Consider the following 22,742-nt stretch of genomic DNA (forward strand, 5'->3'; position numbering starts at 1 on the left):
TCCTTCTCAGGAAATCCCGTTTAGCTAAGGGTGGTGCTGAGCTGTGGAACTAGCAACGCTCCTGTCCGATCCAGGTTGGAGGTGGTCAGGTGGGGGGGTCTCTTCATCTTCTGAATACATGACAGCCTCCGGCCTGCCTTCCCTGCACACCCAGTAACGTAGGGGTTCTCCCCGGGCCCTCGTCTCCAGGCATCCTTCTCTGACACGCTGCCCCTTCTCCACCACCCAGTTTAAAAAGAAATGCCTAGGGGTGCCTGGCTGGCTCAGTTGGTAGTCCACGAGACTTTAGACCTCTGGGTCATGAGTTCAGGGCCCATGTTGGGCCAAGAGCTTAATTAAAAAAGAAAAGAAATGCCTTCCTTAATTAAAAAAAAGAAATGCCTAGCAACCAGATATGTCTTACTCCTGGTGTAGAGGAGCGGGGCTCCCCCTTACAGAAGTATGTGGAGAGAGGGAAGTACTTGTGTGCAGCTGTGCATGTGTTTAAAACATATTTACCATCCACGTGGCTTTCTCGTTGGCGGGTGTCAGCATCTGCGGAGAGCTACTCAGTGGGCAGCTCTGAAGTACCTTAGTTATCCATTTAGGGAGAAAGGAAGAGAAAACCTGTGACCCACAAAGGTACAGCGTATCCACACACAGAGCACTCCCAGGGAAATTTCACAAAGCCCACTCTCCGAATCTACTGGAAGTCCCGTGCTTTGCCACTGCAGCCTTGACAGCATTCCCAGGAGGGACAGACTGCACAAAGACACACAGATGTCCCCTTCATGGAACGTTCACTTGTATCATTCCATATCAGAAGACTTTCTTCTTTACTTGTTAAAAGAGAATGGGCGCCTGTGTCTGCTGACAGATGTTACTTGGTCTTACCTGGTCATGGTTCTGCAGTACGTACAAACACAGAACCACCATGTCGCATACCTCAAGCTAATGTTATACATCAGGCTTATTCTTCAGACTGTAGATTATTAATTTTATCTCTGAGACTACCAGGACAACACTTTTTTTTTTTTTTTTTTTTTAAAGATTTTATTTATTTATTTGACAGAGAGAGATAACAAGTAGGCAGAGAGGCAGGCAGAGAGACAGAGAGGAGGAAGCAGGCTCCCTGCTGAGCAGAGAGCCCGATGCGGGACTCGATCCCAGGACCCTGAGATCATGACCTGAGCCGAAGGCAGAGGCTTAACCCACTGAGCCACCCAGGCGCCCCAGGACAACACTTTTGTTTTGTAAATTTTCTAGTGAGTTGAGCAAACAGCAAGACCTTGACTGCATCTAGGTTCATCTCCTTGTCCCTTACAAGTCAGAGGGTTGGTGATTGGGTTAGCACCCAGATGGAGGTCGTGTTCTCTGAGGCTGGGAGAGAGACCTAGTGAGGTGGGGATCCAGAGTAAGATGAAGGGTGGGGTTGTTGTGCTTGGCCTGAAGCATTAGCTTCCTACCTGACGTGCTCGTTAAGCTACCTTTTGGAAGAACACTGGTCTTTCATCCTGCTTTCTCTGTAGATTGAAAGAATATTGGGCGTGCGCCTACAAGCTGGCCTGAGAGCTTGGACCCAGGTGCTGCTCGGACAAGCTGAAGATAAGGCAGAAGTTGACATGGACACAGACGCGCCTCAAGTTAGTCACAAGCCTGGCGGAGAGCCGAAGATTAAAGTGAGTATTTCCCGTAGCATCCAGTTTGCTGGTCAATCAAACAAAGGGTGCTTCCCTGGAAAAGTACCAATGAGAAAGTCACTTAACAGTGAAGAAACCTAACAGACACCCCTCAGCCAGGGGACCAAAGTTGGCGTCACCAGAGCTGTCTCGTGCTCATTGTTTTACCCCAGCAGTGTGTGCGACGTGGTGACATGGCCGCTTTCCCCTTGGTCTTTGTCCTCACAGCTCCCAGACTTATTCTGACCGTGAGAAAAGAGTGTCAGGGTCCTGACAGACCAGGAGAAACTGAGAACATGTCAGAGGTTGGAAGGGATTAAGGAACTGTGACTACTGTGCATGCTGTGGGGGACCTGGGAAATCTGATTGAAGTCAGTATTTTAGTTAGTAGTGTTGTGTCAGTGTCGACTTGTTTGGTAGTTGTACTATGGTAGATGGCAACATTAACAGGAGCTGGTAAAGGGTATATAAAATCTCTTCGTATTTTCTTTGCAACTTTTCTGTAAGTCTAAAATAATTAGAAAATTGGAAGTTTTTTAAAAGTGGGAAATCGTATTTTTATTTATTTTTTTATTTTTAGATTTTATTTTATTTATTTGAGAGAGAGAGAAAGAGAGAGCACAAGAGGAGCACAGAGGGAGAAGCAAACTCCACGGAACTGGGAGCCCATGCTGGACTTGATCCCGGGACTCTGGGATCATGACCTGAGCCAAAGGCAGTCACTTAACTGACTGAGCCACCCAGGTGCCCCATGAGAGTGGGAAATTTTAGAAAAAATCTACACGGGATAAAACAGTCTCTGCTTTCTAAGCATACGTGCAAGAAATCATTTCAAGAACCCAGTATAATCTGTACAAGGAGAAGTTTAGACCGATACTAAAATGTCACTTTTCACAAAATCTCAGCATCTCGTGGAAGAATGACTAGCACAGTGGTCACCACTCTGGACAGCAGTCCTTGTCTCCAAGCCACCAATTTCCCATTTGAGTGAAGAGACCAGCTGAGGCCAGCAGGCCTTCTAGAAAATTGTGTTAGTTCAGGCTGTGCAAATAGATCGTGTCTGCTAGTGTGGGCGTTGGTTACAAACGTGTCTGCCGCATAGTAGTTCAGTAAGCCATGCATTTGCCTTACATAGTTCGTGTTAAATTTACCCCCAAAAGTCTCAGAAAACAGAAGCCTAAAAGAACAGAAGGTAGAAACTTTGATGTAGGAGAAACAATTGGCTGTTTTTTGTTTCCCCAGATGTTACCTTCTCGTTTTTTTCTCTTAATGCTTGAAAAGTGTTTTCACTGTGAAATAATACATATATTTATCCTGAGAGCCTACTTTTTAAAATACAGAGATGCAAAAAAGCAAATGAGTATGTCTAAGCTAGAGCAGTTATCTCATGGAAATGGGGTCGGAATTCCTGCTTAGCTTAAAGCAGACACTGGCAGGCGGCATGGCCTCACCTTGGCCTATAAACCTGCCTCCGGGCAGTGCGTGTCTGACAGCTCGTGCCAGCCTCGGTCCCGGCATCGGTGGCACAGGGTTCTCGGATCCCGGGGTCGCTGTGTCGGAGATCAGCCAGCACATTCAGTCAGACGGTGCTCCATTCCGCGGTGTTACATATTCACCGAGGTACAGGGGACCCAGGAGGAGCCTTAGCAGTGCCTGCCCCCTGACTCTTTATGGTCCTCTAGAGAGGTGCGAAATACACAAGGCCACGTTCTCTAATCAGGTAACACATTCATGGTTCAGACTGGAGTAGGTTAATAAAATTTAGAGTGTGAAAGTGTTGTGTGTCAAAACTATTTTTTTCTACTTAAAAAGCATTTATATCAAGAACATTTCTCTGAAATGATTCTAATGCCTTGTACAATCAGAAAAAAAAAGCTATAATTTGTATACTTTATACCCACTTTCAAATTTCAGGATTCGTAGCACCTGATTTTCCTTGAGGTGATTACTGAGCGACAGCGACACACACATGTGTTCAGTACCATTTAATTGAAAATGGCTCCTGGAGACATTCACCAGTTTATTAGTATGTTAGAATCACACCTGCGTAATAGGTTTTTAACCACAAAACGATCACATACCTCACTAATACTGACTCTGACATCACAAATGCATAAAAGCCAGTTTATTGAAACCGATTGCTGAGTGAGAAATGAAATCTTTGTCTTACAGAATGTTGTTCACGAGCTAAGAATAACCAATCAGGTCATCTACTTGAATCCGCCGATCGAAGAGTGCAGGTACAAGCTGTATCAGGAAATGTTTGCCTGGAAGATGGTTGTGCTGTCTCTTCCCCGGATCCAGAGTCAGAGGTACCAGGTGAGCCTTCCCGGCACCCTCACCATGACCCCTCGGACCGGGCCCCCCCAGGGCTCTGTGGCACCACCGCTCTGTCATGCCTCTTTAAATTCTGCTGCTGTCTGTCTTCTCAGTCTGCACACTTGGGGTCCAGCACTCCAAGGGAAAGCAGAGGAGGCTTGTGTGAGCTGACAGTTTTCCTGGGCTGCCTTTCCGAATAGTTGCCTCTGCAATTCCGATCTCGGTAGTCTCGTAGAAGTTCCCTCCATGAACTTCTCTGGGAATTTTAATTCTGGTTCCTCCCCACCCCCACTTACTATAGAGGTTTTCAGATACACGTGAAACTAGGAGTCTCGTGAACTCACACCAGCCTGCTTTGTCTATTATCATGTGGTCAATTTAAATTTTGATCCCTCTCCGTCCATCAGATTATTTCAAAACAGATCCTAGATACACTCTTAATAATGTGCTTCTGGAGCAAAAGGAAAACCCAAAAGACTAGGTAGTCCTTGGTCTCTAAGTAGTATTACTTCACATAAGCAGATCTCCACAGCCTGTGACTCCAGCTCTTCTAGAAACTGTTAGCTTTGGACCAGACACAACATGGGCTGAGTCCTTAGAATTTTTTGCTGTAGCAACCACCTATAGACTCACAGTCCTGACAGTGATGAGCCCAAACTTGGCAGTGACCAGCTAATCGGGACCCAACTGTGAATACTGGTTCCTTCTGCTCTGGGCAGTCTGTACAGACTGCAGGATATTTCTTGTCACGTCCTGTTTTTAGCCAGCCATGCTGTTCGTCTCCACATGTGACGGAAGTGAAACCCCCCCCTCTTCCGCTGGGTCCCATGCCCTTGTCTGTGGCTCAGTCTCCTGAATAAGCCTGACCCCTGTCACCCTCTAGCCATCTTACTTCTTGGTTCTCTTGGTAAAAACATAGAGGACTTGTCTACACACCTGCTCCAGGTCCCTCCTGCTCAGACATGAGGGTCCCCGGTCTTTCCCTGTCACTGTGGCCGGCTTCTCAGCCCGGAGAAGTGGCAGTGGCAGGCCGTGACGGGTGCACACCCCCTCCTGCCGGGTATGCTTGTTCCTCTGTCCTGCTTTTCCTCCCACTCACGGGCCAGTCTCCTCTGCTGGCTCCTCTTTGGCTCTCCTCCTTCCAGCCTCTACCTCTCTCTGTGTGCTGCCCACCCCAGAACTCTGTCCCACACAGTCCACTCACTGAGTGCTGGCCATGCGTAACAACTCCGTTCTCACATCTCTAGCCCAGCCTTTGTCTTGACCTCCAAACCCATCTCTCCTGCTGGCTCCCGGGCGTTCCCACCAGACTGATGGGTGCCACACACTGAGCGCACCTCCGACCCCTCCCTCAGACTTGCCCCCACGCCCAGTCTTTCCTTTCCCCGCCTTCAGCCCACTCAGGCCCAAGTCAGGGTGTCACCCTGGCCGCTCACTGTTTCTGTCTTCAAAATCAATCTTGATCGTTTTTGCCCACATCCACTGATACCACCAGTCCAAGGTACTGTCCCCCCTCCCTGGGGTTCTTCAGGTTCCCCCTGACAGATCTTTGTGTTTGCTTTTGCCGCCCTAAAACCTATTTTCAACACAGCAGCAGTGTAAGACTTAGATTTCATGTCAGTCCTGACACTGGTCTTCCCAGTGCCCCCGATGGCTTCCCGTGCCACCCCACATGAAAGCCACGTCCCATGGCAGAGCTCTGGGCCCCACCTAATAGGCTGCTTGCGGCCTCTCTGACTTGAGCGCCTGCATCCCACTCACTGACACTGCCCCGGCCACATTGGCCTCTCACTCTCCTCAGACAGGCTCTTGCCCCTAGACCTTTGCACTTGCTGACCTCTGCTTGGAACCAATGGTAGCGACGTGCGGACATAGCACACTCCCTCCCCCAGTCCTGTTCTGTGGGGCCTTCCCTGACCTCCCCCACCCCATACTCCAAGCCTTCCTCTCTCCTGCTTTGTCTCCAGAGCGCTGCTCACCCGCTAATGTTCTGTATAGTTTGCTTTTCCCTGTCTCTCCTCCACGGAGTACAAGTCTGTGTGAGCAGAGATTTTTGTCTGGCTCTTTCTCGTGCCTGGAACAGTGCCTGGCACATAGCCAGGGCTCTGTTCATTGAAGCGATGGCTGGTCATCACTTCCATCATCCAGGCTGCTGTAACTGTGCAGTCATGGTCATCTTAGTCCTTAGACCTCACCTTTGGTGTTCCACTGCCACGGAGAGGCTCTGCTCCCAGGGCTCGGAGAGCTCTGGAACTGCTTTTACGTAGTGACGCCGCATACTCTAGCTTGTGGTTGGTCTGATGTTCCCTTTATTGGCTGATGAGTGAAGTACAAGTAGGCCTCTGATTTCTTGTGGCTGGGGTAAAGGGACATTAAATGCCAGTTTTGTAGCAGGCTATTCCCTGCAGTTCATTTGAATTCAGTGAAAGGGGCTCTGAGACGAGCATTTTGTATATGCTGTTTGTGCTCCTTCCGCCTCTGCTTCCTTAGGTGGGCGTACATTATGAGCTGACTGAAGAAGAGAAATTCTACCGGAATGCTCTAACACGGATGCCTGATGGCCCTGTTGCCTTAGAGGAGTCCTACTCTGCGGTCATGGGTATCGTGACTGAGGTCGAGCAGTACGTCAAGGTGAGAAGCTCCCAGTGTCGTTCATATCTTGCTGTAGAGTCTTTCTTAATGTAGTGCGTATGCTGTCTAATAAAGGTGGGAGCTAAAATCTGTGCACTGTGTATACCATGTGATACACTAGATAACACTCACTTTAAGCAGTCAGCAGTAGAGCAAATCTTACAGTCTATTAACTTGCATTTCAGAGAACAGTGAATTTTATTCTCTTTTAATATGAAAATTCTGAGAGCTTGAAGTGAATTTTTCTAGCAGTGTTGAAAGTGAGTCTTTTTAGTGAAATATGAACATCCTATGCACGAGTGGCCTACACAGTGAGAGGCCGGCTGTGGGCTTGACCGTGCCCTTCGTCTGCAGGTCTGGCTTCAGTATCAGTGCCTGTGGGACATGCAGGCTGAGAACATCTACAACAGACTTGGGGAAGATCTCAACAAATGGCAGGCTCTCCTGGTTCAGATAAGGAAGGCCAGAGGCACTTTCGACAACGCAGAAACCAAGAAAGAGTTTGGACCAGTGGTTATAGATTATGGCAAGGTGAGCTCTGCTGTCTTGTCACAAGGGGTGGAGGTGGCTGGCTCTCAAGGCAGCGTCTGGTGTGGGATGGGGATGCAGCGGAAGCCTGAAGGAGCTGATGGCCTGTTGTTGGGGGCTCATTCACCTGCAGGTTCAATCTAAGGTGAACTTGAAGTACGACTCTTGGCATAAGGAGGTTCTCAGCAAATTTGGGCAGATGCTTGGATCAAACATGACGGAATTCCACTCCCAGATCTCCAAGGTGAGGAAGCAAGATTCTGGCAGCAGGACGAGTCTGCTGGTGACCTGGGCCCCGCATTAACCTTCTGTGTTCTCTCCAAACAGTCACGCCAGGAGCTGGAGCAGCACTCGGTGGACACGGCCAGCACCTCCGACGCAGTGACCTTCATCACCTACGTGCAGTCTTTGAAACGGAAGATCAAACAGTTTGAGAAACAAGTTGAGGTGAGCTCTGGAAACAGTTCAGAGTCTCAGCATCGGCCCGGGAGGTGCTTGGCGTTAGGTCCGCACAGTCCGCAAGCCACCAGCTTGACCCTCCTGCTGAGCTGGTTTAAACGCGGATCCTGGCGTCCCAGGGTCTGCATTTTAAACAGCTCTGCAGGTGACTTCGAAGCACGTGGAGGTTTGCGAACCACTCTGTCTTGCCTTTTAAATCTTGGACGTTAGTTGTTGATCTTTGAGTCACACACGCATTGGTTTTTCTACCTCGGAAGGAGGGGGGGATGCGCCTCAGCAGCACGCCTTCTGTCCTCTCAGGGCCACTTGGGCGCAGCAGGCGTGGGGTGTCCCAGCTGCCACGGGCCTGGGCCGTGCTGCTTCCTGGGTGCCGCACTCCCCGGGCAGGTTTCTGGACAAGAGCGAACATACTGATGTTCTGTATTCTAGAGCGGCAGGGTGTCTTCCTTTTACATGGGAATCTGATGACGGTTTCTATTGTGAAAGAAAAAAAAACCTGTGTTTTTCACCTCAAAGCTCTACCGCAATGGCCAACGCTTGCTGGAAAAGCAAAGGTTCCAGTTCCCACCCTCCTGGCTCTACATCGACAACATTGAGGGCGAGTGGGGGGCCTTTAACGACATCATGCGGCGGAAGGACTCTGCCATCCAGCAGCAGGTGGCGAACCTGCAGATGAAGATTGTGCAGGAGGACCGGGCGGTGGAGAGCCGCACCACAGACCTGCTGGCTGACTGGGAGAAAACCAAGCCCGTCACGGTGAGCCCCGCCTGCCATGCCCTAGCCCCAAGGCGACCCCCACTGCGAATCCCTGTCCTTTCTCCCACGCCGAAGGCTTTGCTCTGACTTAGCAGTCCCGGGATGAGGACTTAACCTTTTTAATATATATATTTTTTAATCTTACTTATTTATTTGGTAGACAGAGATCACAAGTAGGCAGAGAGAGGAAGGGAAGCAGGCTCCCTGCTGAGCAGAGAGCCCGATGCGGGGCTTGATCCCAGGACCCTGAGATCATGACCTGTGCCGAAGGCAGAGGCTTAACCCACTGAGCCCCCCAAGGCGCCCCAAGGACTTACCTTTTTGTAACTTAAACAGCACTTACCAACTTAGAGCTCTTTTTACGTAGAAGCCCTTGTGACGATCATTTAAGTCAGCAGGTGGTTTTAAAAATTTAAGGTTTTCTGTTCTAAGTTATTCTCTTACTTAGGCACACTCAGAAATTAGAATTGAATTTCTCGCAGGCACAGGCCGAGCCTCACGTTGGCATGTGCTGTGGGAGGCAGGTCCTGCCATCCTTGTTGTCATCGTTGCTTCTGTACCGGGACCTGCCCCTTCAGTCCTCTTGGTTCATTCAGATATTTACTGAGCACCAAGTGTGTTCAGGTGCTGGGGATAGAGCAGTGACCAGGAGGGGCACAGCAGTGGGAGAGGCAGGTGAAAACGAGCACGGAAGACGTGTATTTGAGTCAGATGGGGATTGGTGCCATGGGGAGGGGCCCAGGCGGACGAGGAGTGTCGGTGGTATGCTGCCTTACAGGGATGGTGGTGTTTGCGGGGAGACCTGCGGGAGGAAGGGGGGCTGGCAAGTCGTGCAGTGGCGGGGGCGGTCCTTAGAGGCGACGGTGTGTGCAGGGCTCAAGCAAGTACAGAACCGCGTACCTGGTTTCCTGGGGGAGTTCAGTCTGATTTGTTTGGACATGAAAGCAGGAGCATGGACGGGAGGAGAGGGGGTGGACAGGTAGGACACTCCAAGTGTTAACCTGGTGCTCTGGTTTGGGGTGTAGCAGTTCCGCAGCAGGCCTGGCAACAGATCTGGCCTCCCACCTACTCAGCAGAGCTCCGTCCTGCCTCAGCCCTGCCTGTGCTCTTGGACCCGGAGGTCCTACTTTGTGCTTAATTCTGGTTCGAGGGCTGCTGTTCTAAGAAGCCCTTTGCTTTCACAAATGCCAGAACTGTAACTTTGCAGAATGCTGGCTCTAGCGGGGGAGTGAGTATTTCTCAGTAGGCAAGATTCTGATCACCAGAATTTGAATATTGTTTATTGCTATTTTTTGCTAGTAATGTGTTACAGTTTAATTTTTTTATGTTTTATCTAGTCATTTTCAAGTTATTGAGGAGTCAGCAAATCATAGTTTAAATTCTCAACTAGAGGCCATTTCACTGAGGACCACTTGATTTCTTGTCCTTCTCTTGGTAACTGATGCAGTGGCTGTGTGCCCCGGGGAGAGCATGGCTGGCAGCCTTCCCCGCCTCCCCGAGAGCCCCGTACCCTCAGATCAGGAGAGGCCTGCTCCTGGCCCCAGTCTGTTTTGACTCTTCTCTTCCTGCCTTCCCAGGCGCTTAGTGAGATGGTGGCTAAATGGAGTGGTACTCCACCTTCTTGTTTCTTGTTTCTTTTATTTTTTCTTTTTGTAAGACTTTTTTTTTTCTTATTTGACTGAGAGATCATAAGTAGGCAGAGAGGCAGGCAGAGGGGTGGTGGGGAAGCAGGGTCCCTGCTGAGCAGAGAGCCTGACTCGGGGCTCAATCCCAGGATCCTGAGACCATGACCCAAGCCGAAGGCAGTGGCTTAACCCACTGAGTCACTCAGGTGCCCCCTTTTTTCTTTTTTTTTAAATGCATGTTGATTCAAGTCATCTCTGGACCCATCACAGGGCTCGAACTCACGACCCGGAAATCAAGCATCACATGCTCTTCCAACTGAGCCAGTGAGGCACATCAGTGCTCTACCTTTCTTATTCATGCTTTGTTTATGTCAAATAGGAGTAAAAGTTACATTCGTTAACATAGACGGATCATAAGCATATATCTTGCTGAAGAGGTACATACACAGAGACATGTTTAAGGAACCACAAGTTTCCAGACTCACCGCAGGCTCTCCCCACCGTTTCAGAGCCCAAGTAGGCATCTGTCTTGAGACTTAGCTCTGCAATTCTGCACTTTGCTTGCAGGGCAATCTTCGCCCGGAGGAGGCGCTTCAGGCTCTTACCATATATGAAGGAAAGTTCGGCAGGCTGAAGGATGACCGGGAGAAGTGCGCCAAGGCCAAGGAGGCGCTAGAACTGACAGATACGGGACTTCTCAGCGGCAGTGAAGAGCGCGTCCAGGTACGGACCGCAGGCGGTAGGGGTGGGGCTCCTCATCCTCGCTCTGCCCTTGACCGGGACCTTCTCAAGGGCCCTGCCAGATCTGCAGTGGTTCCTACATCCAGAGGCTCACTGCTGCGCTGTCGCCATCACAGGTGGCCTTAGAGGAACTACAGGATCTCAAAGGCGTTTGGTCAGAACTTTCCAAGGTCTGGGAGCAGATTGATCAGATGAAGGAGCAGCCGTGGGTCTCCGTCCAGCCTCGAAAGGTATACCTAGTCCTAGCCGCTGTGGTGTGCCCTTGTGTGTGGTGAGTTGTAGGCTTGGCTTAGAAGCTTTGCCCACCTGTCGTGAGTTTACAAAGTGTCACAGGGTGGTCGTTTACAGATTTCGTCTGGATCGATGGAAAATGTGCTTCGAAACCAGGAGGTTTTTTTTTTAATTACTTAATTTATTTGAGATGGAGCAGGGGAGGGGCAGAGGGAAAGGGAGAAGGAGAGAAGCAGACTCCCTGCTCAGTGCAGAGCCTGGCGCGGGGCTCTATCTCCTAACCCTGACACACTGACCTGAGCCAAAGTCAAGAGTTAGACGCTTAACCAACTACTGCACCCAGCACCCCTTAAAAGCATTTTATAAGATACTCGCCGTTTAAAGAACGTGCTGGCAAACTAAATACCACCTTTTCTCTCCACAGCTTCGACAAAATTTAGACGGCCTCCTGAACCAGCTGAAAAACTTCCCCGCACGATTACGGCAGTACGCATCCTATGAGTTTGTCCAGAGGCTTCTGAAGGGTTACTTGAAGGTAGTGAGTCAGGGCTGGGGTCCCGGGCGTCCACTAGGAGCACGGCCGCACAGGTGATCCACTGACTCTCTCCGCAGATAAACATGCTGGTGATTGAGCTGAAATCCGAGGCACTCAAAGATCGCCATTGGAAGCAGCTGATGAAAAGGCTTCATGTTAATTGGGTTGTTTCTGAGCTAACCCTTGGCCAGATCTGGGATGTTGACTTGCAGAAAAATGAAGCTATTGTCAAGGACGTGCTGCTTGTGGCACAAGGGGAGATGGCTTTGGAAGAATTTTTGAAGCAGGTAAATAACAGACCGGTAGCCATTTTTATGTCACGTTTCTAGCTGTGATGTAGGTTTGGGCTGTGTAAGAACAGCTGCCTCTGTGGTCTGTTTGTCCCCCTGACACCTGCTTGCTTGTGCGGCTGGTGAATGCCCACTTATCAATAACATCCCTTCTTTTGGTTTTAATTCAGATAAGAGAGGTATGGAACACTTACGAGCTAGACTTGGTTAACTATCAGAACAAGTGTCGCTTGATCCGAGGCTGGGATGACCTCTTCAACAAGGTCAAAGAGCACATCAACAGCGTCTCGGCCATGAAGCTGTCTCCGTATTACAAGGTACCGTTGCTGGGGAAGCCTTCCCTCTCTCACTGAGCGTTCTCCTGCACTTTCTCTGTAATATCTTTTGACTGGTTTTTGAAGTGTAAGTCAAATAAGTTGACTTCATTGGCATTTTTTTAGTAAGCTTTGGCATATCTATGAAAGGTTTAGCAGCTGGGATCTGCTTTCCATCTATCCACTAGGTTTTTGAGGAAGATGCCCTGAGCTGGGAAGACAAGCTGAACCGGATCATGGCTCTCTTTGACGTGTGGATCGACGTGCAGAGACGGTGGGTCTATCTGGAAGGCATCTTCACGGGCAGTGCGGATATCAAGCACCTGCTGCCAGTGGAAACACAGCGGTTCCAGAGGTACGACCTCCAGCCAGGGAGCAAGAGAGCCGAGTCGTAGATGTGTCTGCTAACCGCTCTTCATGTAAAAGCTAACAACGGTTTCAATTTGATTTGTAGTATCAGCACGGAGTTTTTGGCTCTGATGAAAAAAGTATCCAAGTCCCCCCTTGTTATGGATGTCCTGAACATCCAGGGGGTACAGAGGTCTCTGGAGAGATTGGCAGACCTGTTAGGAAAGATCCAGAAAGCATTGGGAGAATACCTAGAAAGGGAGCGATCGTCTTTTCCCAGGTAAGATGCTTGCTTTGACTTGCGCAGAAGTGAAGTTCAGTTTCAAGAGCCGTCTGCTCTCCCTTCTGGGGCTGTGTGTTGATTGTTTTCGCATCAGGAGTTGTGTTACCAATAATCCATTCAATGAATATTACTCTGGTTTTGTGCATGTATTCCTAATATAATAAATAATCCCTTATTTTTTCCCTTGCATTTGTTTATGAAGCTTCACTGAAACTGTTATCCACCCTTCCAGGCACCTCATAACTCTTAAAAATTCAGCTCTGGTTATTTTCCAAGTGGTATTTCTTCCTTTCTGCATAGTTTGCTTTCTATAAATTGAATAGGCTTTTAACAAATAAGACCACGTAAAAGGTAAAATAAGTAAATAAAAAGTAAGTCCATGACGTAAGGCAAATGACATGAAATCTGTGGAGTTCCTTTTTAGTAACTTCTTAGATAAATATGTGTCTCCTGGGGGGCTCAGTGGGTTCAGCCTCTGCCTTCTGCTCAGGTCGTGATCTCAGGAGTCCTGGGATCAAGTCCCACCTCATGCTCTCTGCTCAGCAGGGAGCCTGCTTCCCCCTCTCCCTCTGCCTGCCTCTCTGCCTACTTGTGATCTCTCTCTTTCTGTCAGATAAATAAATAAATAATAAAATCTTTTTTAAAAAAATGGGGGCCTTTGGGTGGCTCAGTGGGCTAAGCCTCCGCCTTCCGCCTAGGTCGTGATTTCAGTGTCCTGGGATCGAGCCCCACATCAGGCTCTCTGCTCAGCAGGGAGCCTGCTACCCCCACCCCCACCCCCGCCTGCCTCTCTGCCTACTTGTGATCTCTCTTTCTCTCTCTCTGTCAAATAAATAAAATCTTTTAAAAATGTATATTCTGCTGAGGGCTGGAAGAAGTTTAATGTGATCTCTGTTCAGACTTGAAGATTGACCACCACCATCCAAATCCAGTTTCCCTTCCCATAGTTTGATGTTACATTTTTGGGGGGTGCCTGGGTGGCTTAGTGAGTTAAAGCCTCTGCCTTTGGCTTGGGTCATGATCTCAGGGTCCTGGGATCGAGCCCCACATCAGACTCTCTGCTCAATGGGGGCCTGCTTCCCCTCCACCTCTGCCTGCCTCTCTGCCTACTTGTGATCTCTCTCTGTCAAATAAATAAAATCTTCGAATAAATAAATAAAATCTTTGGAAAACATTTTTTTAAGATTTTATTTATTTATTTGACAGAGATCACAAGTAGACAGAGAGGCAGGCAGAGAGAGAGAGAGGAGGAAGTAGGCTCTGCGCTGAGCAGAGAACCCAACGCGGGACTCAATCCCAGGACCCTGAGATCATGACTTGAGCCAAAGGGAGAGACTTAACCCACTGAACCACCCAGGCGTCCCTTGAAGTTACATTTTGATCAACTACTTATGTAACATTTTAGCAACTTGAATGCTATTTTAATTTTAGGTTCTATTTCGTGGGTGATGAAGATTTGCTTGAAATTATTGGAAACAGTAAGAATGTAGCTAAGTTACAGAAACATTTCAAGAAGATGTTTGCTGGAGTTTCGAGCATCATCCTGAACGAGGATAACTCTGTCGTCTTGGGCATTTCATCCCGTGAAGGAGAGGAGGTAGTTGAATGTGTGATTGTAACTAAGAATGCTTCTCTCCTGTCTTTGCACAATCTTCATTCTTAAATTGAATTTATTTCAGGTTATGTTTAAAACTCCTGTGTCGATTACCGAGCATCCCAAAATCAACGAGTGGCTCACGCTGGTAGAAAAGGAGATGAGAGTCACACTGGCTAAACTTCTTGCTGAGTCTGTTACAGAAGTTGAGATTTTTGGTAAAGCAACTTCAATTGACCCGAATACATACATCACTTGGATTGATAAGTATCAGGTAAATGCAGCAGAAGTGGGTCAGCATAAAGGTGGGTGCACGGGCTGGTGTCCGAAATGGTCCTTTGGTTCTTGTGTCTTGTGTCATTCAGGCCCAGCTCGTGGTTCTGTCAGCCCAGATCGCCTGGTCTGAAAATGTGGAGACCGCGCTGAGCAGCATCGGGGGCAGTGGGGACGCGGCACCCCTGCACTCCGTGCTGAGCAACGTGGAGGTCACTCTCAACGTGTTGGCCGACTCCGTCCTCATGGAGCAGCCGCCACTCCGGAGACGGAAGCTGGAGCACTTGGTGAGTCCCGTGTCTGACTCGTTCCTCACTGGTCAGGCGCTTGTGCCTGCAAAGTCCTCTGATGGGTGTTAGGGAGAAAAGGAGGTGGCAAGTTTATGAGTCTGGGGTGGGTATTTGCTGTCTGGTCCTGTCGGCAGGTGACCATGTCGGAGCGGGGAGTTTCGTGTACACATCCTGGTAAACAGCAGGTGATAAGCTTGGATCAGGGCTTTCCGCTCTTGCTCCGCATCCCTTCCCAGAGCAGCGCAGGGGCCAGACTGAGGTTGGAGATGGGTGTTCTGTCCGTTGCAGAGTTTGCACTTAAAATAGTTTTGTTGGTTGTTTGGTTTTGCTGCAGCTCTTGATTCTGCCCAATTCCAGTGTGTAAATAACAGTTCTGTTGGGTTTTGTTTTTTTTTAAGATATTCTTTCTTTATTTGACAGAGATCACAAATAGGCAGAGAGGCAGGCAGAGTGGGGGTGGGAAGCAGGCTCCCCGCTGAGCAGAAGCCCCATGCGGGGCTCGATCCCAGGACCCTGGGACCATGACCTGAGCCGAAGGCAGAGGCTTAACCCACTGAGCCACCCAGGCACCCAGCTCTGTTTGTTTTAAGAATGAATTCACATTTTGGAATATTTACTAAAAGCCACTGTAACTGAGTCTTACATCTCAAGTTGAAGGTGTTCAAGGATCGCATCCCCAGGAAAGGCACTGGACTTCTCCAGTCCCTGATGAATTCTCAGACAGACTCTCTGCTCAGATTACAGAGCTGGTTCACCAGAGGGATGTGACGCGGTCCTTGATCAAAAGCAAGATTGACAACGCCAAATCATTCGAATGGCTCAGCCAGATGCGCTTTTACTTCGACCCTAAGCAAACTGATGTGCTCCAGCAGCTGTCGATCCAAATGGCAAATGCCAAATTTAACTATGGCTTTGAGTACCTCGGTGTCCAGGACAAGCTGGTGCAGACCCCACTCACTGACCGCTGCTATTTGACCATGACTCAAGCCTTAGAGGCGAGGCTGGGAGGGTCCCCGTTCGGTAAGTTACTCCACAGACCTAGACGGACGGAGTATGAAGAGTAAGCATACTTTGTAAAGAGTAAACCAGTGACTTTAAACCTAGTTCTTAATTCTGTAGGTGGAACATTCTAGAATTTTAGATTTGTTTGTAGTTATTAAATCTTTGGTTTTGTAAATTGTGTAAAGTCAAGATCCCTCCCCATGGACTCAAGTGCTTCATCCTGCTCTTTAAATGACAGGGCCGGCTGGGACCGGGAAGACAGAGTCGGTCAAAGCTCTTGGCCATCAGCTTGGACGCTTTGTTTTAGTCTTCAACTGCGATGAAACCTTTGATTTCCAGGTGAGAAGCTTTCTGAATCCACCTAAAGTCTAGTGGTTGAGAGGCCAGCTGGGGAGTGCCACCCTGGGCTCCTCTCCAGGCTGCTGGCCTTACAGCTCGGCGTGCCTCATCCGCCCTGCTGGGGACTGGGGGTGCTGTGACTCTGAGTGGGGCTCCAGTGTAGGTGCTCGGGGACTGACTTGAGCTGCATGTTCTTGGAAGAAATCATTAGTGCCTGTGTCTGGGAATACATTTTTTTTTCTTTTTTTTTTTTTTTTAAGATTTTATTTATTTATTTGAGAGAGACACAATGAGAGAGAACATGAGCGAGGAGAAGGTCAGAGAGAAGCAGACTCCCTGTGGAGCTGGGAGCCGGATGCGGGACTCGATCCCGGGACTCCGGGATCATGACCTGAGCCGAAGGCAGTCGTCCAACCAACTGAGCCACCCAGGCGTCCCTTTTTTTTCTTTTAAGATTTTATTTTTTTGACAGAGGCACAGCGAGAAGGGGAACACATGCAGGGGGAGTGAGAGAGGGAGGAGCAGGCTTCCTGCTGAGCAGGGAGCCTGACCCGGGGCTCGATCCCAGGAGCCGGGATCGTGAATCCTGAGCTGAAGGCAGATGCTTAATGACTGAGCCACCCAGGTGCCCCGAGAATAAGTTTTCTTAACCAACTCAAGGTGATAGAATGAGAAGAGCTTTCTCATTAGGATTTTACTGGCACCGGAGGAGGAGAGGTGCAGTGCACTGAAGTGTACGCTGACAGTCGCTGCTGTCAGCAACGGGCCTGCTCCGTGCGGGCCCCGGGACCACGCACATCCCTTGTTGGCCTCGTGTCCCTCCACAGCCAGCTGGGAGGGCGGCAGATGGAGGGCCCGGTCTAGCACCGGGACCACCGATCCAGCACCGAGACCCTCTCTCCGCTCCGGTTTCAGGCGATGGGACGAATCTTCGTGGGGCTGTGCCAGGTGGGCGCGTGGGGCTGCTTTGACGAATTCAACCGCCTGGAGGAGCGGATGCTGTCGGCCGTGTCACAGCAGGTGCAGTGCATTCAGGAGGCACTGCGGGAGCACTCCAACCCCAACTGTGATAAGAGTGAGACTTCTTTTTCTTTACAAGTTACTTAGCGACTGTGGAGGGAAAGCCCATGCGGGCTGGGTTCCGTGTGGCCACCTTAACGTGGCATTGCACTTCGCCTCCAGGACTCAGTGCTGCAGGTGGGGTGGCAAGACCTGAGATGAGGCTGCATGGGCAGTCTACACTGCTCAGACCAGAGCAGCCCACACCGTGGCTGCCCTGCCCCGGTGGACGAGAATCTCTGTGCTCCCTCCCAGAGTACCTGCCCACAGCACGTGTTGGGCCCGTGTGGGCCCTCCCTCCTCCCTGCGCGCCCCTGGAGCCAGCCTTCCTGGCCGCCTGCTGGCAGTGTTCTTCCAGGGGCCTCAGGGACATGCCCTCTGTCACTGTAGGAGAACCCGTGCTGAGAGGCTCTGGTCCCCTGCCTCGTTCCCACAGAGCCAGGCACACCGGTGGGGGCAGGGTGGGTGCCGGAGGGGTGACGGCAGCAGCGGCCGCCGTGCGCCCTGCAGCAGTAGGAACTTGGCTTAGCGAAGGACTGGCGGAGCTCTCGCTGAAACAAAGGGGTGTTAGAGAAAGCAGTGCTCGGGGTTCAGGTATGGGTTCAGGTGTGGGTGGTGGCAGTCGATCCCAGGAAAAGGCGGTCCTTGGCATCTGAGCCAGTCAGTTGTGTCACATGGATTGATTTTTATTTTTGCAACTGCTGTTGGGTTGCGTTTCTATCCTTCCATTGACCTTGTGACACCCAGCAGTGCGCAGCGTGTGCGTTTTCCGCCCTTGGTGACTTTGCTCCACGTGCGGGTGGCTCTCACATAGGTGGTGTGTGCATAGCTATGTCTGCCCAGGTAGGGTGACATGCGTGGAGGAGCGCCAGAGAGCAGCTCCCCCGCAGCCCTGGGCTTTGAGCTTTAGAGGCTGGCTGATGGGGAGATGAGTGCTTTTAGGGAGAATTTTAGCCTGGTTTTGAACATTTCAAGTCTTAACACCATTCTCTGATTTTCAGCCTCTGCCCCCATTACTTGTGAGCTGCTCAACAAGCAAGTGAAGGTGAGCCCAGACATGGCCATCTTCATCACCATGAACCCCGGCTATGCAGGCCGGTCCAACCTTCCCGACAACCTCAAGAAGCTGTTCCGGAGCTTGGCCATGACCAAGCCTGACCGGCAGCTCATCGCCCAGGTCATGCTGTACTCACAGGGCTTCCGCACTGCTGAGGTCCTCGCCAACAAAATCGTCCCGTTCTTCAAGTGAGTGCCCAGAGTTACCCTGACCATGTGCTAGCGTGTGTGAGATGTGCCGCTGCGGTTCATCTCTGACCCTGGCACAGCTTTCCAAGTGTCCGTGTCTGGTTTCTTGACTCTGTGGCTGCTTAGAGTGTGTTCTTCTAAGGTAAACGTTTTCTCTTTCAGACTGTGTGATGAGCAGCTCTCTTCCCAAAGCCATTATGACTTTGGTCTTCGAGCTTTGAAGAGTGTGCTGGTAAGTGCAGGAAATGTGAAGAGAGAGAGAATCCAGAAGATAAAGAGGGAGAAAGAAGAACGCGGGGAAGCAGTTGATGAAGGAGAAATTGCAGAAAATCTACCTGAACAAGAGGTTCGTACGTATGTTCTTCTAATCACTCACACCTTAAACACTAACTTTTTAAAAAAAGATTTATTTATTTGAGAGAGAGTGTGTACGAGCAGGGGGAGGGGTGGAGGGAAGGGCACAGAAGCAGACTCTCCCCTGAGTGCCGAGCCTGACTTGGGGCTCCAATCCCAGGGTCCCAAGATCATGACCTGAGCGAAAACCAAGAGTCAGAGGCTTTAACTGACTGAGCCACCCAGGCGCCCCAGACACTAATATTTAAATTTGTCTTTTCAACATCTAAGCCGCAGCTTGAGAGTCCCCGTGGTGATCCCCCGGCCTGGGAAGGATGTATTTGCATAGTGAACTGAGTCGCTAACGGCCACATCTTTCTGACGTACCTTCTGGGGACACAGCAGTGGCTGTTCAAGCCGGGCTACCCCTGGGCCCCAACACCCCTGCTCAGAGCTCGTCTGTCTTCTCGCCATTAGATTCTGATCCAGAGCGTCTGTGAGACCATGGTACCCAAGCTGGTGGCAGAAGATATCCCGCTGCTCTTCAGCCTCCTGTCGGACGTGTTCCCCGGGGTGCAGTACCACCGGGGCGAGATGACTGCACTGCGAGAGGAGCTGAAGAAGGTGTGCCAGGAGATGTACCTGACGTACGGAGACGGAGAAGAAGTCGGCGGGATGTGGGTTGAGAAGGTAACGGGTTGACCCCGCTGGCTGCGCCGTGCGGTCACGGCCCCGGGCCCCAGGAAAGAGCCACGTTTGAGAGAACTAGACCGTGAGGGCCAGGGGGCAGCTGCTTTATCAAGATGGAACCCAAGGCTTTTTTCTTAAATACAGACCTAATGGTTTCCGTGAAAATTTCACGTACATGGTGGAGTTCATTCTCTAGAAACACTGACACTTATGGAAATACTTACAGAAAGTATTTACTCCAGTGTAAGTTCTACCACCAGACTCGCCAGCATCGTAGGGTTAACGATGCTAACCCGTCGGGGTGGATGGTCTGCGTGGGCTTCTTTTCTCTCCTTGCTCTGGCAGACTGAGCAGCATCCGGTCACACGGCTGCATGCTGACCAGACCGGCGCCGGATGGGGTCACGCAGGTGGCTCAGCCATGGAGCCTCCACCCTCTCTAAAGGGGCTCTTTTGAGGCAGCTGGTTGGCGTCCCCTGTTCCTCTGGCTCCCAGCCAAAGAGTGCCCCTAGTTTAGTGAAAAGCCCTATTGAAATATTTTTTGCAGATGTGGCCCATGAACCGTTAACTTTAAAAGTTCCGCTGTAGTGCTTGCCTTTAGGGATTCAGAGCACGTGTCTCATGTCTGCTGCCATGAGGGGGGGCTGGTTCTTCTCTGGAGTGGTTATGATGTGGTCTCTTTGGCCCGGCAGGTCCTCCAGCTCTATCAGATCACACAGATCAACCATGGCCTGATGATGGTGGGGCCTTCAGGAAGTGGGAAGAGCATGGCTTGGCGTGTGCTCCTCAAGGCTCTGGAGAGGCTCGAGGGTGTGGAGGGCGTGGCTCACATCATTGACCCCAAGGCCATCAGCAAAGACCACCTTTACGGAACCCTGGACCCCAACACCAGGGAGTGGACGGATGGGCTGTTCACACATGTCCTGAGAAAGTGAGTTCACCATGATTCCCGCAAGTGGGACCTGGGTACTCCGTCCTTACGTTAGCGGCAGGTGTTACTTTTCTAACCAAAACTGAATGGGCTAAATCGTCACTGCAGAAACCATGTAGGTGAGCATCTCTGATCTCCGAATCTCAAGTTGGTCAACAGCTGTTTCAAAACCTTTCCAAACCAGGATCATAGACAACGTGAGGGGTGAGCTGCAGAAGCGCCAGTGGATCGTCTTCGACGGCGACGTGGACCCTGAGTGGGTGGAGAACTTGAACTCGGTGCTGGACGACAACAAGCTCCTGACTCTGCCGAATGGCGAGCGCCTCAGCCTTCCGCCCAACGTAAGTGGCCTTCTTCGGGGTGTCAAGCCAGGCGACCCGTGTGCTAGCAGAGTGCCACTCTGGAGTTGAGGCTCCAGGGTCTGTAGCAGTGGCCAGCCAGGTGAGTAGTTTTCAGGGTTGACGGAGTCTCCTGGTGCTAGATTTTTCCAGTCCTTTGACTGGCGAGAAATAGTTCCATTGGACTAATACCTTTCTGCCATCTGCTAAATGTTAAGCGTACTCCGTAATTCCCGATTCACACTCCTAACCAAACATTAGGATTTCTGATGTTACCTTATATCTGGGAAGTGGCAAAGAGGAGTAATTTAGATATGGAAGCTGTCAAAGCTGTCCCTTGGAAATGAGCTTTTGGTCCAGGCCCTGGACGCACCACCAGATAGATAAGGAAACGTTCGTGGGCCTGCAGAGGATTTGCTTCCTACTGAAGGTCCAGGAGGAGAAAAGCAGACCAAACCCCTGTCGTCCTCGGACACACAGTCTGATGTGATGACAGGAAACCAAGGGAAACAGTGTTAGGTGGTAAGGGGATAACAAGCCGGAAGAGAGTGGTGGGTGTTGGCGAGATTTGGAGGGTGCCCTGTCGGGAAGGGTGACCTGGAAGCATCCCCGGGAAGCGTCTGTTGAGATCGAGGCAGGTGGAAGAGCCAGTCTGTGGGCCTCTGGGTGTGCCGGTTCCAGCTGAAGGGGCCGATAGCAGGGGCCTTGGTCAGAGATGCGAGGAGCAAGGGGAGAGAGGGTGGATGAGACCGGGGAAGGGGGCCGCTGGATCAGGTTCGGCGGAGGTCGCTGTGAGGACTGGCACGTGCCCGCTGGGGGCGTCAGGAGCCTCGGGAGAGTCTGGGTCGGATTCCTCTGGCTGCCGGCTGCAGCGCATCTGCAGGGAGCAGGGTGGGAGCAAGGGGACTGTCCGGGATGTGGGCCAGAGGAGTTGGCAGTGCGGGAGCTGCTGAGTTCTGCTGTAATTTAAAATTCCTGCTGGTGGGACTGGCTAAGGGGCCAGAGGTGGGCGTGAGACAAAGGGGGAACCGTTTTGGAAGAGCAGCTGGTGCATGTGAACCTTTGGACCAGCAGTGGTGGCTGTCGTCACGTCAGAAACTGAGCCAGGGATGCCTGGTGCCGCTCAGGAAATGTGCACTTGGACTTTTGTCTTGATTGACACGTCAGGTCTTTCTGACTTGTTATCCAGTAGATCCTAACCATTGCTCTCCTGTGGGGCGGGGTAGCCCCGAGGTTAAGGTTCGAAAATCAGACCATCTGGTTTGACTCTCAACCCCATTTACAGCACTGGTACCCAGGTGGGGTACCCGTCCCCATCTGCAAAACAGAGACACTGACTGACTTGCCTGCCTCATGGATCAGGGTGAAGGTTGCTGGCTTCGGGCAGGGAATACGGCAGCCATACTGGCCTGGGCTAAGGCTGGTGCACCTCTGCCACTGACACCCCCTCCAAGGGAGCTGTTCTCTCCTCCAAGAGTGCGTCTCCAGGGCTCACCTGCTCTTCTCCCAGCACACACATTTCTGACCCACATTCTTCTATTTTTTTCTTTAAAATTGATGTATGTAGGGGTGCCTGCGTAGCTCAGTCGTTATGCATCTGCCTTCATCTCAGGTCATGATCTCAGGGTCCTAGGTTCAAGTCCCTGCATTGGGCTCCCTGCTCAGCAGGGAGTCTGCTCCTCCCTGTCCTACTCCCCCTGCTGGTGTTCCCTCTCTAGTTGTATCTGTCAAATAAAATCTTAGGAAGGAAAAAGATTTATGTATTTATTTTAGAGAGTGCACAAGTGCTCGTGTGTGCAAGCAGAGAGGAGGGGCAGGGACGGGGGGACAGAATCCTCGAGCAGACTCTGCTGAGTGTGGAGTCCAGCAGGGCACTGGATCCCACAACCCCGAGATCATGACCTGCACAGAGGCCAGGAGTCGAACACTTG

The 22,742-nt window shown here is 50.8% G+C and overlaps 1 protein-coding gene across 1 annotated transcript in view; it reads left to right on the forward strand.

Annotated features, from left to right (window-relative positions):
* The window catches only part of DYNC1H1 (dynein cytoplasmic 1 heavy chain 1), a 68,721-nt gene that overhangs the window by 18,535 nt on the left and 27,444 nt on the right, over positions 1-22,742 (forward strand). The window contains exons 10-34 of the mRNA XM_045073851.1: positions 1,509-1,658; positions 3,831-3,977; positions 6,468-6,608; positions 6,963-7,139; positions 7,270-7,380; positions 7,464-7,583; positions 8,112-8,351; positions 10,544-10,699; positions 10,834-10,947; positions 11,373-11,483; positions 11,561-11,770; positions 11,944-12,090; positions 12,276-12,442; positions 12,542-12,715; positions 14,150-14,315; positions 14,398-14,586; positions 14,678-14,872; positions 15,613-15,895; positions 16,116-16,216; positions 17,132-17,291; positions 18,277-18,520; positions 18,683-18,866; positions 19,331-19,543; positions 20,235-20,473; positions 20,658-20,814. Of these exons, the coding sequence (XP_044929786.1) occupies positions 1,509-1,658; positions 3,831-3,977; positions 6,468-6,608; positions 6,963-7,139; positions 7,270-7,380; positions 7,464-7,583; positions 8,112-8,351; positions 10,544-10,699; positions 10,834-10,947; positions 11,373-11,483; positions 11,561-11,770; positions 11,944-12,090; positions 12,276-12,442; positions 12,542-12,715; positions 14,150-14,315; positions 14,398-14,586; positions 14,678-14,872; positions 15,613-15,895; positions 16,116-16,216; positions 17,132-17,291; positions 18,277-18,520; positions 18,683-18,866; positions 19,331-19,543; positions 20,235-20,473; positions 20,658-20,814 (4,296 nt within the window). The remainder of the gene's footprint in view (positions 1-1,508; positions 1,659-3,830; positions 3,978-6,467; positions 6,609-6,962; positions 7,140-7,269; positions 7,381-7,463; positions 7,584-8,111; positions 8,352-10,543; positions 10,700-10,833; positions 10,948-11,372; positions 11,484-11,560; positions 11,771-11,943; positions 12,091-12,275; positions 12,443-12,541; positions 12,716-14,149; positions 14,316-14,397; positions 14,587-14,677; positions 14,873-15,612; positions 15,896-16,115; positions 16,217-17,131; positions 17,292-18,276; positions 18,521-18,682; positions 18,867-19,330; positions 19,544-20,234; positions 20,474-20,657; positions 20,815-22,742) is intronic.

This window comes from Mustela putorius, unplaced genomic scaffold (assembly GCF_011764305.1).
Source record: "Mustela putorius furo isolate JIRA1106 unplaced genomic scaffold, ASM1176430v1.1 tig00000129_pilon_pilon_pilon, whole genome shotgun sequence".
Taxonomy (NCBI): Eukaryota; Metazoa; Chordata; class Mammalia; order Carnivora; family Mustelidae; genus Mustela; species Mustela putorius.